At 52.6% G+C, this 15,267-nt stretch overlaps 3 protein-coding genes across 3 annotated transcripts in view; 1 reads left to right on the forward strand and 2 right to left on the reverse strand.

Annotated features, from left to right (window-relative positions):
* Window positions 1–1,413, reverse strand: part of ZNFX1 (zinc finger NFX1-type containing 1) — a gene marked incomplete at its 5' end in the record, with an annotated part of 10,498 nt that extends 9,085 nt beyond the window's left edge. The window contains one exon of the mRNA XM_081008482.1: window positions 1,381–1,413. Within this exon, the coding sequence (XP_080864608.1) occupies window positions 1,381–1,413 (33 nt within the window). The remainder of the gene's footprint in view (window positions 1–1,380) is intronic.
* A 428-nt stretch (window positions 1,414–1,841) lies between these two features.
* On the forward strand, window positions 1,842–9,953 carry DDX27 (DEAD-box helicase 27). The gene is made up of 18 exons (XM_081011207.1): window positions 1,842–2,045; window positions 2,246–2,295; window positions 2,414–2,500; window positions 4,596–4,701; window positions 4,777–4,950; window positions 5,077–5,227; window positions 6,244–6,343; window positions 6,564–6,705; window positions 7,248–7,401; window positions 7,500–7,581; window positions 7,713–7,890; window positions 7,999–8,105; window positions 8,479–8,581; window positions 8,703–8,800; window positions 8,911–9,040; window positions 9,137–9,227; window positions 9,426–9,503; window positions 9,613–9,953. Exons 1-18 carry the CDS (start codon window positions 1,949–1,951, stop codon window positions 9,629–9,631), a joined length of 1,947 nt encoding a protein of 648 aa, XP_080867333.1. The 5' UTR covers window positions 1,842–1,948; the 3' UTR covers window positions 9,632–9,953.
* A 1,580-nt stretch (window positions 9,954–11,533) lies between these two features.
* SNRPB (small nuclear ribonucleoprotein polypeptides B and B1) lies at window positions 11,534–15,062 on the reverse strand. Its single transcript, XM_081011596.1, has 7 exons — window positions 14,912–15,062; window positions 14,084–14,235; window positions 13,272–13,383; window positions 12,570–12,722; window positions 12,266–12,404; window positions 11,959–12,084; window positions 11,534–11,719 (listed from the first exon to the last, which is right to left on the reverse strand). Exons 1-7 carry the CDS (start codon window positions 14,912–14,914, stop codon window positions 11,682–11,684), a joined length of 723 nt encoding a protein of 240 aa, XP_080867722.1. The 5' UTR covers window positions 14,915–15,062; the 3' UTR covers window positions 11,534–11,681.
* Window positions 15,063–15,267: the final 205 nt, after the last annotated feature.

Raw genomic sequence — 15,267 nt, forward strand, 5'->3', positions numbered from 1 at the left:
ATTTTGCAGTGTTTCTGAAGATAGTCTTTGAATTTCTTCCAGTCTTCCTCCACCGACTCTTCTCCCTGGTCACGGATTCTGCCAGTCATTTCCGCCAATTCCATATAGTCCATAAGTTTCATCTGCCATTCCTCCAGCGTGGGAAGTTCTTGTGTCTTCCAATACTTTGCGATGAGTATTCTTGCTGCTGTTGTTGCATACATAAAGAAAGTTCTATCCTTTTTTAACACCCTTTGGCCCACTATGCCCAGGAGAAAGGCCTCTGGTTTCTTGGGAAAGGTATACTTAAATACCTTTTTTAATTCATTATATATCATTTCCCAGAAAGCCTTAATCTTTGGGCACGTCCACCAAAGGTGAAAAAATGTACCTTCAGTTTCTTTACATTTCCAACATTTATTATCGGGCAAGTGATAGATTTTCGCAAGCTTGACTGGGGTTATGTACCACCTGTATATCATTTTCATAATATTCTCTCTTAAGGCATTACATGCCGTAAATTTCATACCCGTGGTCCATAACTGTTCCCAGTCAGCAAACATAATGTTATGTCCAATGTCCTGTGCCCATTTAATCATGGCCGATTTTACCGTTTCATCCTGAGTATTCCATTTCAGCAGCAAGTTATACATTCTTGACAAATTCTTAGTCTTGGGTTCTAACAATTCTGTTTCTAATTTGGATCTTTCCACCTGGAAGCCAATTTTCCTGTCCAATTTAAATGCCTCCATTATGTGATAATAATGAAGCCAGTCTCGCACTTTGTTTTTTAGTTTTTCAAAACTCTGCAATTTCAGTCTATCTCCATCTTGTTCCAAAATTTCCCAATATTTCGGCCATTTGACCTCCATATTGACCTTTTTCAAGGCTTTCGCTTCCATTGGTGACAGCCACCTTGGGTTTTTATTTTCTAACAAATCCTTATATCTTAACCAAACATTAAATAGCGCTTTCCTGACAATGTGGTTTTTAAATGCTTTATGTGCTTTGACCTTATCATACCATAAATATGCATGCCATCCAAATACATTATTGAAACCTTCCAAATCCAAAATGTCAGTGTTTTCAAGAAGTAGCCATTCTTTCAACCAGCAAAAGGCTGCTGATTCATAATAAAGTTTGAGGTCTGGCAGGGCAAATCCACCTCTTTCCTTTGCATCTGTTAGTATTTTAAATTTTATTCTAGGCTTCTTGCCCTGCCAGACAAAAACCAGAACTTCCCATTTTCAGGACCCCAAAGTCAGGGCAGGTGGCCATTCATAACACCATACATTTGGAAGGGGCCTGGAAGGTCTTCTAGCCCAATCCTCTGCTTAATGCAAGATCAGCTTCTGGATGGGGCAGCATGTGTAACCCATGAAAGAGCTGTGTGGGCTTTGCCTTTTGCATGAGGTGCCTGCAGTGTGATTGCATCTTTGTAGGGACCCTTGGAGAATCTTCAAGCGGTTTTTCTGGTTCAGTGGACCATTATTTAATCATGGAATCTTAGAGAAGGAAGTTTAGAAGCAGGCTTACAATGGCAGAAACAATTCCCTAACGTATTTGACGCTAACAGATTTGTGTCACATAAAGTGGTGCTTTATGTTCTGGCTGCAAGAAAGATGAGAAAAAGAAACAATATTGCAAAAAGTTGCGCTGGAGATTCAGAGGTCTAATGGAAGTTAAGCTTGGTACGAGCTAGCAGATGATACAAACTCTGACTCCCTTTCTTTATATGCTTGATGCTTTGGAGTACGTAGTTGTTGTATGCTGTTTGTTACAGTTTGGCAAATTGTAATGAAATTGTTACGGTCTTTGGTCAAGACAATAAACTCTTTGGCCATAGAGAAGGAGGCTGGGCAGTAAAAAACAATGTCCCATTTGGGGGGGTCTTTTCCAGGAAAAGCAAGCTAAACAAGGGCCAGCAAAAGAAGATGCTGGGGAGGCTACACAGGAGAATGTAGACAAGATGGATGCTGGAGGAAGTGAGGAGGAAGATGCAAAGGAGGAGGAGGAGTTGGAGTCTGAGTACTCTTCGGCAGATGAGAGCATCTTCACAAAAGCTGGTAACCATGGCGATGGATGTGCTGTGCAGGCACCGGGGCAGAAGAGAGCAAGTGTGCATCTTCTGTGCCTTACAGTGGGGCAGCTGACATACTTTTTGCAGCTAGCTGCATGAATCAAGGTTTTAGTAGGAGGTGCTACTCTCTGATTTGTAATGTGTTCTGATCATCTTTTGGTGGGGGGGTCGTGTGGTTTTTTACAGATACACTCAAGGTGAAGCAGCGACGGAAAAGGAAGCGAGGTGGAGAGGAGGTGAGCCTTTGGATGCTGGGTGGTGCCGGGTGAGAAGGAGTACCTGCAGAAACAGGGGTCCTTCCCTCATGTTGTGACTCTGTGTTCCAGGCTTTCTCTTTCTGATCCTCTTTTCTAGGAACCTGAGCAGTTCTTTGAAGATGCTTCACAGTATGATGACAGCCTGTCGTTCCAAGATATGAACCTCTCCCGGCCCTTGCTGAAGGTAGCCAGATCCTGCTTTCTTTCAGAGGGAGATGGCGAAGGTGGTTGCCTAGTCTCTTTTGGAGGGGCAAATCTCAGCCCACACTGAGTCATCACATTTGACAGCTTTTGTGGCCCCAGGAGTAAATTAGGCAAATATGCCTTGCCTAATTCAAACAAAATAACAAAAGAAACAGATCTGTGAAAATGCAGGCTTGTTTGGTATCTCTTATTGGAAGGACAGCAAAACAAAAAACTACTGTTTAGCAGCAAAGATAACGTTAGGATGTTCATCATGCACTGGAACCTCGGTTTTTGAGCATCTTGGAAGCTGAACGTTTCGGAATCTGAATGCCAAAAACCCGGAAGTAATTGCTTCTGTTTTCAAACATGTCCGCTGCGTGTTTTTCTTTTTTCTCAATGGATTTTGCCGACCTCCCATCCCATTGCTTCTTGGTTTTCGAACGTTTTCACCGAGGTTCCACTGTACTGTTAACAGGGTTCGAGGCTTCTGGGTAAATGGACCTTAAATGAGCCTGTAGTTGGAGGATGGAAGAAGAAAGTTCTTGTTTATTTATATTTAAATTTGTATGCCAGCCTTCACCCGAAGATCACAGGGCGGTTCACAACATAAAAATACAAAATGAGACCACAAAATACATAAGAAAACAAAAACAAACCCATAACTCTCCACCCACAAACACATTTAAAAAGCTGTAGAAGGTTAATCAGTCAAAGGCCTGGTTGAAGAAAAATTGTTTTTGCCTGGCAAAAAAAGATATGTAATGAAGGCGCCGGGCGAGCTTCTCTGGGGAGAGCTTTTCACAAATGAGGAGCCACAGCAGAAAAGGTTTTGCCCGCCCTCTGGACCTCATGGAGGAGGCATCAGAAGAAGGGCCTCAGGTGATGATCACAGGGTCAGCGTCACTTCATGTGGGGAGAGGGGGTCCTTGTCGGTTGTCAGTCAGTCCAGTTTATTTGCTAAAAAAGGGCTAGTAAGGTGGACATTTAACTTGCTTTCACTTTAAGATGAGCATAAGAATGTGGGTTTTAAATTAAAATCAATAGTCTTTTTTCAATATTTGTATTGAACAGCTTAGACCAAACTCTGTCTATCAAATCAAAAGCTAAAGGTAGATCTGTAAATGCTACAAGAAGATACCGTGTTGACCTTTTGTGCATGCACAATTTGCCGTCAAAGCAGCTGTTTAGATTGGTTCCTGCTGCTTCAGTGGGATATTTCATTTCCCTCAGTCCACACAATTCAATGCTCTGAAATCTAGTTGAATTCTTCTCCATTATTACATGTCCAAAGCTGAAATAAGAAATTCTACCACATTCTGCAATTGGTTCCTCTAGTATAAAAAAACCACTTTCCTAAAAATTCTGATTATTTTCTAAAGATCCTGAGAGCGCATAGCCACCTGACGTTCAGAATCAAACCAGCCATCAGAATCAAGTATTTTCACTTTCTGGGGCTGTAGTGGTAGTAGTAGTAGTAATAATAATAATAATAATAATAATAATAATAATAATAATTTACTGTATTTTTCCATGTGTAAGACTATATTTCCCCCCTATTTTTTCAAGTTTAAAATTTGGGGTCGTCTTATACATGGATAGTGCATATGGGGGATTTCTTTATTTGGAGTCCCAAAAAATAGGGGGCGTGTTATACATGGAAAAATACGGTATTAGATTGCAGAAAGACGGGAATTACTGCCTTTGTAGGCTATCGGCAGAATTACCTGAAGTATTGCCTCGAGTGATAAAATGTTACCCTTGAGTTCAAATAAGTTGTAGTCTGAGAGTGGATCAGTCTCTCTCTCTTGGAATCTGCTAGGCCAACCAGGGTGACGTAGTTAGCCTTCCTGCACTGAAGACGCCCCTCGGCTGGGTATGGGCAGTAGCCAACAAGGCTGAGCTAGAAATGGCCACTTTCCCATTCATCTCCCCTGAAATGATCGTATGCTGGGATTACTGCCCAGTTTGGAGACGCAGTCCCTCTGAGAGGCCAGAGAGCAGCATGTTGATGTGCGTTCCAAGTTAAGCGTTTGCATAGTTGTAGGGCAGAGACCTGCTCACACTGGCTTCTTCCCAACGGCTGTGATTGGCAGGCAATAACCGCCCTGGGCTTCAAGCAGCCGACCCCCATCCAGAAGGCCTGCATCCCTGTGGGGCTCCTGGGGAAGGACATCTGCGCATGTGCGGCTACAGGGACAGGTAAGCCCCGGGTTCAAGGGAGTGGGGCAAAGGCTTGGGGTGGGCCAGGAGGCTGACCTATGTCTTTGTCTTCAGGGAAGACCGCAGCCTTCATTCTGCCTGTGCTGGAGCGCCTGATCTACAAGCCCCGCCAAGCCCCAGTGACGCGGGTGCTGGTTCTGGTGCCCACCCGGGAGCTGGGCATTCAGGTGCACTCTGTCACGAAGCAGCTGGCGCAGTTCACCAGTGTCACCGCCTGCCTGGCCGTGGGTGAGTGAGCAGGACCCGGAGAGGGCTCCTTGGGGGGCGTGACTTTGTTTGCACCCATCCTGCCCAGCAAGGGGGCTGCAGTGCATTCGGTGAGCTGATGCCCCCGCCTGGTTTGTGTCCTTGCAGGGGGCCTGGACTTGAAGACCCAGGAGGCGGCGCTGCGCTCGGGCCCCGACATCCTCATCGCGACCCCCGGACGCCTCATTGACCACCTGCACAACTGCCCCTCCTTCCACCTGGACAGCGTTGAGGTCCTCATCCTGGACGAGGCTGACCGGTGAGGGGAATCTCTGGGCACAGGCAGGTGGGGGGGGGGGGAGAGGCCCTCAGAACACCAAGAGGCCTGGCTGCAGGATCAGGCCAAAGGAAGCCCACCCAGGCCAGCATCCTGCTCTCACAGCGGTCCATCAGAGGCCTGCCTAGGGAACCCCAGAAGCAGGACCTGAGCACGAGAGCAATGCTCTCCCCATCTGTGAACCCCAAAACCCCATATTCAGAGGTAGGCTGCCCTGGACACTGGAGGAAGAACAGAGCTGTCATGGCTAGTAGCCATGGGCAGCCACCTTCTCTGTCCATTTGTCTAGTCCTCTTTTGAAGCCCTTCAGGTTTGTGGCCATCCGCACACCTGGTTTATGCACTGTGTGAAGTCCTTCCTTTATCTGCCCTGAGCCTCCTTGGGGTTCTAGTACCATAGAGTCATAGAAGAGTAGAGTTGGAAGGTACTTACAAGGGTCATCAAGTCCAGCCCCTGCCATGCATGGATCTCAGCTCAAGCATCCCTGACAGCTGGCCATCCAACCTCTGCTTAAAAACCTCCCAGGAAGGAGAGTCTGCAACCTTCTGAGGGCATCTGTTCCACGGTCGAACAGCCCTTACAGTCAGAGAGTTTTTCCGTATGTCTACAATCAGAATCTCCTTTCTTGTCACTTGAAGCCATGGGTTCAAGTCTTCCCCTCCAGAGCGGGAGAAAGCAAGGCTGTTCTCTCTGCCATGTGACAGCCCTTAAGATATTTGAAGATGGCCGTCATGTCACCTTTCAGTACTACGAGGAAGGGAAAGAAAAACATCTCCCTCTCTTCTTTCTTCACCCTGTGTGTTATTTTGCACACCTCTTGTTTTCTGCTCCCTTGCTGCCATTCCTTTCAGGGCGCTGCCCCATCCCCTGGGATCTCGGTCCTAGCCCAGACCTGCCTTTTGGCACAGGCTGGCTGGGTTGTCAGCTTTTGTGCCTGGAGGAGGAGGCCTCATCCCCCCCCCCCCCATTTGCTCACCTGCCTCTCCCGCTCCCCACAGGATGCTGGATGAGTACTTTGAGGAGCAGATGAAGGAGATCATCCGGCTGTGTTCCCGACATCGCCAGACCATGCTGTTTTCTGCCACCATGACAGACGAGGTACCAAGGGAGACCCAGAGAGGAGACTGGGGAGGGTGCAGTTGTGACAATGCGCTGGGCGGATAGGAAGTGGCTGCGGGAATCTTGTCATGTATTTGAATCTTGGTGCTGCGCTGCAGAACAGCGACCCCCCTGTGATCTCCCTTGGATGTCCTGCTTCTCTTGGAGTATTAGGGGGACCTTCCTGGCAGGGCTGACGAAGCTTCCCCCTCTCTGGCAGGTGAAAGACTTGGCCTCCGTTTCCTTGAAGAACCCTGTCCGGGTCTTTGTGAACAGCAACACAGATGTGGCCCCGTTTCTGCGCCAGGAGTTTGTCCGCATCCGGCCCAGCCGCGAGGGAGACCGGGAGGCGATTGTGGCAGGTGGGAGCCTGGAGTGGGGGTCCAGCAGCCCTCAGGGGTAGCTTCTGACCCCATAGCACATAGCCATAATGGTTGCTCTGCCAGATATGAGTTGCTGGGAGAGTCGCTCTTGTGCTCAGATCCTGTTTGCTGGTTTCCTGATAGGGGCCTCTTTTTGGCCGCTATGAGAAGAGAAAGCTGGACTAGATGGGCTGTTGGCCTGATCCATCAGGCTTTTAAGAACATCAAAAGAGCCTGCAGGATTAGGCCAAAGGCCCATCTAGCCCAGCACCCAAACAAATGCCCCAGGGAGGAAGCCCATAAGCCCGATTTGAGCACAAGAGTCCTCTCTCCTGTGGTTCCCAGCTGCTGGAATTCAGAAGCACTGCTGATACGACTGTGGAGGCCGAGCCTGGCCATCCTGGCTAAGAGCCACCGAAAGCCCTCTCCTCCCCCATCCTATTTTAAAGCATCCTAGGTTGGTGGTTGTCACCTCCTCCTGTGGGAGTGAGTTCCACAGGCTATCTGTGAGTTTTGTGTCCTCCCATCCCTCTCCTCCTCAGCCCTGCTGACTCGGACATTCCTGGACCACGTGATGCTCTTCACGCAGACCAAGAAGCAAGCGCACCGCCTGCACATCCTTCTGGGCCTGATGGGCCTCCGTGTCGGGGAGCTGCATGGCGACCTCTCGCAGGCGCAGCGCCTGGAAGGGCTCCGGTAGGCAGGGACTGAAGTGCCGGGGGGGGGGGAGGTGGCGCAAGAGAGGCCGGCTGCCCCTGACGCTCCCTCTCTGTGGATGCTGCCGTTGTCTGCAGGCGCTTCAAGGACGAGCAGATTGATGTGCTGGTGGCCACGGACGTTGCGGCACGAGGACTGGACATTGAAGGTGTCAAAACGGTGAGTGGCTCTCCCCCTCAGCCAGCTTGGGTCCTGCTCAGCTTCTCACTGGGAGAGCGGGATGCTGGAGCAGGTGGGCCTTTGGCCCGGTCCCGCAGGTGCTCTCCTGAGGCTCTCCTGTCTCGCCACAGGTGATCAACTTCACGATGCCCAACACCACCAAGCACTATGTGCACCGCGTGGGGCGCACAGCACGCGCAGGGCGGGCCGGCCGCTCCGTCTCCCTGGTGGGCGAGGAGGAGCGCAAGATGCTGAAGGAGATCGTGAAAGCAGCCAAGGCGCCCGTCAAGGCCAGGGTCCTTCCCCAGGGTAAGCATGGTGGCAGCAGGGCGGGGTTGGGAAGCAGGGCACGGGGACGGGCACCCTTAGGCCAGCGGTGGCGCTGTGGGAGGCTGAGCGGCTGCCCTTTGCCCCCAGATGTGATTCTGCGCTTCCGGGAGAAGATTGAGAAGCTGGAGTCGGACGTCTATGCTGTGCTGCGCCTGGAGCGCGAGGAGAGGGAGCTGCAGCACTCGGAGGCCCAGGTGAGGAGGAAGAGGAAGAGGAGGAGGAGCAGGGTGCAGAGGCAGCAAGGGGGGGGGAAGGAGGCCCTGTGGGGGGACGGGAGGAGGCCTTAGGGGTGCCTGGGCTCATGGAAGTGCTTATCTTTGCAAAAGGAAGCAAGCAAGTTCCTGCAGAGCAATTTGGTTTGAGTGCCTCCCTGCTTTGCCCCTCCGGGATTCCCCTTTAGTTGGCTCCTTTCGTGGTAACTTCCCCTGTGGGACACAGCCCCGCCAGGTGGATGAGGGAACATGGGGCAGCCCTTGTTTGGCTCCTTAGCGAGGTTCCTGGGCATTGAGGCTGTGCCCAATGAGGGGCTCTCCCAACAGCAGCCCCTTGACTTTGCTCTCCTCCTAGATCAACACTGCCAAGCGGAAACTGGAGACGAGTGCTCAGGAAGGGGCGGAGGGCGCTGCCCGCAGCTGGTTCCAGAGCCGGGAGGAGAGGAAGAAGGAGAAGCGTAAGGGCCTGGCCGGGAGAGCGGGAGGGGGCAGTGGCAGGGGGGGCCTTGGCTGTGAAAGTGGGTTCTCTCCTTGCCTGGCTTCTCACCTTCTGCCTCTGGGATCTCTCCTCTTGCCCAGTTGCCAAGGCCCTGCAGGAGTTTGACTTGGCGCTGCGAGGCACCAAGAAGCGGAAGAAGTTCATGAAGGAGTCTCAGAAGAAGGCGGCCCAGCTGACGGTGAGCAGTGGCTGAGTGTGTGTGTATGGGGGGACGACGGTTGTTTTGAGGGGCTAGTGAGTGAGTTTGGGGAGGAAGCACTGCTAGCCCCCTTTGTGCTGTCCCTGCAGCCGGAGGAGCGGTCCCAGTTCGAGATCCTGAAGTCCCAGATGTATGCCGAGCGCCTGGCCAAGAGGAATCGCCGGCCCAAGCGTGCCAGGGCCATCCCCGAGGAGGCTCCGTCCGCAGTGGCCAAGGGAGGTAAGCAGCAGCTCCGCTTCTCGGGGGGGGGGGCTGCCAGGCTGCAGGTCGCCTTGGCTTCAACCTGGGGTCTCCCTCTCTGCCACGTTCCTCAAGGGCCCAGGCAGCAGCACAAGAAGAAGACGTCCGTGTTTGATGAGGAGCTCACCAACACCAGCCGCAGAGCCCTGAAGCAGTATCGGGCGGGGTGAGTATTGTGCATGCCCCCCCCCATCATCCCAACTGCTAAAATGGGCCAGAAGTTCCCCAGCTAGAATAATCTAGTCCAACCCCCTTCAGTAAAGGAATCACGCCCACCTCTTTGGGGGACAGGCTTGTGCCAGCCCCGCCCCCCCTGTCAGCAGAGGCCCTGCCTGGCCGTGATCCTGACGTCTCTTTCCTGCAGGCCCTCGTTCGAAGACCGCAAGCGCCTGGGTCTTGGCTCAAGGAGGAAGGGAGGGAATTTCAGAGCAGCCAACTCCAGGTGAGGCCCCTGTGCTCCCTGCCTTTTCCACCCATGTCTCTCCCTCCGGCTCTCTTCTGCCTCTTCCACCAGAGGACTGACGCGCTTTCTGCTTCCTGTCCTTGTGCAGGTACAAGAGGAAGAAGTGAGGCAGGAGCTCTCCTGGGCTGCCTTCGTGGGTTTCTGGGTGGTGGAGGCCCTTTTGAGGCTTGGTATCCAAGTGAGTCTTTCTGGAGGCAGCAGCACCAACCACATCCGGGCAGCTGGAGGCAGCTTCGGCTGGGAAGGACAAGCCAGACCGCTTCCCACTGTTGCGGCCTGAAAATCGGAATTCACCAGTACCTTGCTTGCCTGCGTATTGCAGCCCCATTTGCTTTCTAACATTTCTCACCGAGGAAGAAACTGTTCATGTTCTGAGAAACTGTAGATTATTCTACACGTTTATCATTAAAAATGACTTTTTTGACAGACTACAGGTCTCATGTGAAACTTTCTAAAAAAAAGGTGTGGATGATGGTAGAGAACCTCTACTTCTGTGTGGAATTGGGAAAATGTATCACTCAAGTGTGCTGTGAAATATGAAGTCAAAAATTCCCAGTGTCAGGACAGAACTGTGTAATAAGATAGCAGAAATCTTGCTATAAATCATGATTTATTTACAGCTCAATTATTTGCATTTGTAACTGGTCTCAAAAGAATAGCCCAGAATGGGACAAAACAAGAAAAATACGAAGCGTATTTTTCACTCTATAGGACGCACTTTTCTCCCCTCCAAAAACGTGTGTGCGTCCTATGGAGCGAATGCAGGCTCCTTGGCTTCAGCGATAGCAACGCGAAGCCTCTGAAGCACAGAGGGAGCGCTCCCTCCGCGCTCCGGAGGCTTTGTGTTGCTTTTGCTGAAGCCTGGAGAGCCGCCTGAAGCCTCCGGAACACAGCAGGAGGACCCGCTGCGCTCCAGAGGCTTTGGGTTCCTTTTGCTGAAGCCGGGAGAGCAAGACTTTGCTGGCTTCAGCAGAGAGGGAGACCTGCGCAGCGCCCCTTCAGCCAAGCAGGAGGAGAAATGGAAGGGGCTCCATTTCTCCTACCGCTTCGCTGAACGGGCGCTGAGCAGAGAAGGAGAATTTTTTTTTCTTGTTCTCCCCCTGTAAAACAAGGTGCACCCTATAGAACTTAAAATATGGTATCATGCCTCTAATGTTGAGAGGGAGAAATTCTTTTATCTTTTTTCTCCACAATATGCTTTTTCTGTGCAGCCTGGGCAGGAGCCGTGAACAATGTTATAGTTAATTGTTGTAGCTTATCTTCCCTTACCACACCCCACTGCTCTGCTCACAGTTGTGAAGGATATTCTTATGTTATGAATGCTCCGTGTCACCATCAAGAAAACCCTGGACTGTCCGTAGATCAAGTGACTTTTAAGTTCTTACCCTAGCTCCTGGTTGTCATCCTAGCCAGATGTTTCACTGATAATCAGTCGGTCCATCATTGGAAAAATAAGACTTTAGTCTTGCCCCAAAATGGCACGTAGACATTCCATTTTGGCGACTGTAACACTGCCCACAACCCATGTTATTTGGGGATTTTTCTATCCAAGCAGCAAGCAAGCTCTCAACTGGGGCTTTTCCTGCCTGCCTCCTAGCAGCAATTAGCAAAAGCTCAACCTCCTCCTCTTCAGGAATGCTTGAGCAGTTTGACGCCTTGGCAGCAACCACAGGGACACGGCTGCAACGTCCCCCTCCCCCAGGCTTTGGCGTGAGTTCCCCGCACTGAACCTAAGATGAGGGGCAAGAAGCTGGTGACTAGCTTCTGAATAGCACTTGCTGGAAGCTACAGGAGGGGAGAGGGCAGCTCTTGTGCTCAGGTCCTGCTTGCAGGTTTCCCACTGGGGCATCTGGTCAGCCATTGTGAGAAGAGGATGCTGGACCAGATGAGCCACTGGCCTCATCCAGCAGGCTCTTCTTAAGTTCCTGAGCCCCGGGGAAGAGCCCTCCAGGAAGCCTAGACTTGTTTGCTTTGCTCAATCTCAGAATGAATTTGCACCACCACAGCAGGAAATTTCCCAGTGTTTATTAGAAAGGGCAACATGACAACCCCCAAAATATAAAACATACACACAACCCCCCCACCCCACCATTCCCTCAGGGTGAACAAGACAGAAGTCCAAAGGCTCAAATTTTGCTCCCTTCACAGAGTCACCTCTCAGGGCCTGGGTGGGCGCATGCCAGGAGGAGGAGGACCTAGAAAGGACAGAACAGAGGCAATCAGCTTTGCAGGTGCTGCCCCAGGAGGCAGCAGTGCTCTTGCGCCCCAAGGACAACCTTGCCCCTCCCCTCCGCTTAGTTCCAAGCTTATCAAGGGCTTCTCTCTTGCTCCAGTGAGATTTCCATTCACAGGAGGCCAACAGGCAGCAGAAAAGGACTCTGGATTTGGCTTTACCTCGCAGCCAGCCCTTGACTCAGGCTCAAAGCCAACTCACCTCTCATGCCAGGAGGAGGAGGCCTCATTCCAGGAGGTGGCATGCCCATCGGGGAGCCTCGGCCAGGCGGCATGCCCATCGGGGGGCCCATGGGGGGCCTCATGCCAGGGGGAGGCCCCATCATCCCTGCAGTGAAAAGGAAGCCACTTCAGTCCCCTTGACTCCGCAGACCACCCCTCCCCGAAGTCCCAAAGTGAACCTCAGAGTAATCCTGCTTTGACACCAACTCTTCACGGTGCTCAGTTACTGTCATTTCATCCCAGGTTCTGCCAGTCTGGGTGGGGGAGGCAACTGGGTTGCTGCTTACCTGGAGGGGGGGTCCCTCTGCCCATAGGTGGAGGGGGGCCTCCGCGGCCTGGCGCATACTGAGTGGGGGCTCCTGCAATACTGGCCGTTGCGGCAGCCGCTGCAGCAGCAACTGTCCCTCGGCTCTGAGGAGTCATCACCTGGGAGGGGAGAAGAGGCTTTTAGAGATCTGCAAGTGAGATCCCAAGCTGGAGAGATCCACTGCTGTTCCCTCCCCTGCAAACATCCAATGCCAATGTCCTTGAGCTGCCCCAGACTCCTCCCCCCCCCAAGCCATTTATTGCGAGGACGTGCCTCCTGCTTACCTGCTGGGATGGGCCACCAACACCACGCACGGGGCCAGCCAGGCCTGCGGGTGCCTGGGGCATGGGAGCTCCTGCGGGGACGCCCCTTCCAGCAGCTCTGCCAACACCAGGTCCTCCAGCGGCTCCAGCCAGGGGCACGCGAGCGATGCCAGTCTGAAAGAGCCAAACAGTCACTGCAGCAGGACAGTTTTCCAGTGGTGGTGGTGGTGAAGTTCTTAACAAAAAACCTACCATGCTCAGCAGTGAGTCAGGCCACGACTTGCATAATAATATTTTTTTTAAATCTGGGGATGGACTGACACATACATTTATCTGCTTCACCTTTGTCTTCCCAACCCCAAAATCTGACTTTTCTCCCAGCACTCCCCTGAAACTCCAGTTTCTTTCTTCCAAGTACCACAACAAGGAATATTTGGCTGCCCTTCTCCTCTCTGCCACCATTAATCCCCATCCTCTCTGATTGATTTCTTACCCCTCCCTGGTACTCTCCATGTTGAATTTTGATTCTGTGCTATTCCTGATATGTAGAAGAAGCAGACATTTCAAAATAAATATATACTGGCATGTCCTTTAGTTCCAGAAGCAGACTGTAAATATTTTAGAGCAAACCCCAAAAGGGGTTCTGTCAGGCCCCTCTACTAAGCTATTCTGGGAAAGGACAAGATCACGAGCAAACATCTCCCCATATCTGGCTCCGCTTACATCTTTTGGGGGTGGCCCCTCGACTGTCATAGAGACCAGATTCTCTCCTCGCAGCAACACCAGGCCCAGCACTCGCTTCTCTTCCCGCTCAGGCTGCTTGGAGTTCTTGGGCCTAGAAGAAGGAAGGAAGCAGCTGTGTCACAAGCATCTCTGCCCCCTACACTTACCTTTCAGGGGACGACCTGTTGGCCCCTCAGAGAGGTAGGTGTCTTATGCCACATTGGAGGGGGGTCAAAGGGGGGGGAGAGAGACCAAATGGGGCCCCCAGGCTATGGCAGAAGCACCACCTTCCCTGGGGTCCTATGGGCTGATAGGAAGGCCTGCCCTTGCTGCCTTCGGAGAGCCTTCCAATGGCCCTGCCCTTCCCCAAGGAGGACCAGGCAGGGGGAGACCCCGGCCGCCTTCAGAGCTCCTTTGGTGGCGTGATCCTGCACCCCTGGCAGAACTGTCCAGATTGTGCCCCCAACCACTGACAAATGAGCTCTTCTTTCTGCCTCTCCTCCACCCCCATTCAATTCACCCTCTATTTAAAACCTTTTATGAGGCAAGAATCAATATTTCTATTTATAGACATATTTATGGGCACATTTTAAGCCAGTTTAGCAGCGTGCCCCCAGCCTGCGCCCCTGGTGGGGGCCCACCTCTCCAACCCCGAGCTATAGCCCTGGTTGCAGATGCCCCTCCTTCCACCCGACTGGTTTGTGCCTCAGGAGGTGTCATGAGGGGCTGGGTCGGGGGGCCCCTCCTGGGCCGGCCTCTGCTTGGGGGGTGTTGCTGAGGGGGGCCCCTAGCCCCTCCCCCCGACCACTCACTTGATCTTCCTGAACTCGTCGCAGTCGCAGAGGATGAGGTTCATGTGCTTGTCAAAAGCCTTGAAGGTGCCGATGAAGACGCGGCCGTCCTGCAGGATGCAGCGCATGCGGTAGTCGATGTGCTGGAGCATCTTGCTGCTCTTGCCCACCGTCTGCGGGGGAGGGGAGGGGGGGAAGTTTGATAGGTATTTTGAGGTCTTAGATATATGGTAACCGCACGTCCATAGATCAGCACAGGAAGACCGATCTGAAGCCATTTTGATTTCTAAACTGAGCAAATGTTTTCTCTGCAAGGTCAAAGTGGAAAAGCCTCCCCATTGTCTTTTCCTTCACAAATCCTGTCTTAGGTGCATGCCTGTGTTTGAATAGGGTGAGCCTGTGACCTGGCTCAGGAACTAAGTATTTATCATTACGAAAGACTGGCCAGGCTCCCCAGGTATCCAGTCAAGTGACCATTAACAGGTAGCCTGCCAGAAAGGAGGTAAACAAGGACAGGAGAAAAACAACATTCCAATCTCTGCTTAGACCGCCTTTTCTGTGATGTATGTATGATGTTTCTGGGGGTGGTCTTGATCTACAGGGTGGCAATTTCAAAAGTCTTTATAAGGCCTTGCGCGCCATTCTTCTGGGTTCCTCCTCCCTCCTGCGTGTGGGGAGTGAGGACCCCGTTGCCACAGTTCAATAGAGATCAGGCTTCCGAGCTGCCTCGCTTCTCAATATTCTCTGCTTGGCCTCCGCTATTCCCTCCTCCCCCCTTAAGGACGCCATAGGGGCTCTCGTGTCCCCCATAAGGGGAGAAGGGGCCCCCCATCCCCCCCGCCCCCTCACCATGCTGGCGGCGGCGTCGGTCCTCCTTCCCGGCGCGGCTCCCCTCTGCCTGCCTGCCTGCCTTCCTTCCCGCCGCCGCCTCACGAACCAAAGACGCGCCTCGCGCTGCCTGAGCGGAACCGGAAGCGCCCGCCGACCGGACGCTCCCCGCCACACTTCCGGCGCCGGGCTCCGCCCCTCGGAGGCGGGGCTCGTTGCCCGGGTGACCGCCCGGCGCGGCTCCGGAGAAGGGCGGAGCCGCGCCGTCTCCATGGCAGCCGGCGCCGGGCGACGAGGCCCCGCCTCCCGGGCTGGAGAGAGACGGAGCGGAGCGGGCGCCAATGGGGGACGAGGCGCGCTCCTGAGTGGCGGGCGCC

The sequence above is a fragment of the Podarcis pityusensis genome (genome assembly GCF_964106645.2).
Source record: "Podarcis pityusensis genome assembly, chromosome: 6".
Classification (NCBI taxonomy): domain Eukaryota; kingdom Metazoa; phylum Chordata; class Lepidosauria; order Squamata; family Lacertidae; genus Podarcis; species Podarcis pityusensis.

What these genes read in the sequence shown, in the direction of transcription:
- DDX27 (XM_081011207.1), top strand. Translation starts at nt 1,949, where the DNA reads ATGGATGCTGGAGGAAGTGAGGAGGAAGATGCAAAGGAGGAGGAGGAG. An exon ending in CTGCCACCATGACAGACGAG is followed by an intron (nt 6,344 to 6,563) that starts GTACCAAGGGAG and finishes CCTCTCTGGCAG; the next exon opens with GTGAAAGACTTGGCCTCCGT. An exon ending in AGAAGGCGGCCCAGCTGACG is followed by an intron (nt 8,801 to 8,910) that starts GTGAGCAGTGGC and finishes CTGTCCCTGCAG; the next exon opens with CCGGAGGAGCGGTCCCAGTT.
- SNRPB (XM_081011596.1), bottom strand. An exon ending in GACGAGTTCAGGAAGATCAA is followed by an intron (nt 13,384 to 14,083) that starts GTGAGTGGTCGG and finishes TCCTTCTTCTAG; the next exon opens with GCCCAAGAACTCCAAGCAGC. An exon ending in CAGAGGGACCCCCCCTCCAG is followed by an intron (nt 12,085 to 12,265) that starts GTAAGCAGCAAC and finishes TTTTCACTGCAG; the next exon opens with GGATGATGGGGCCTCCCCCT.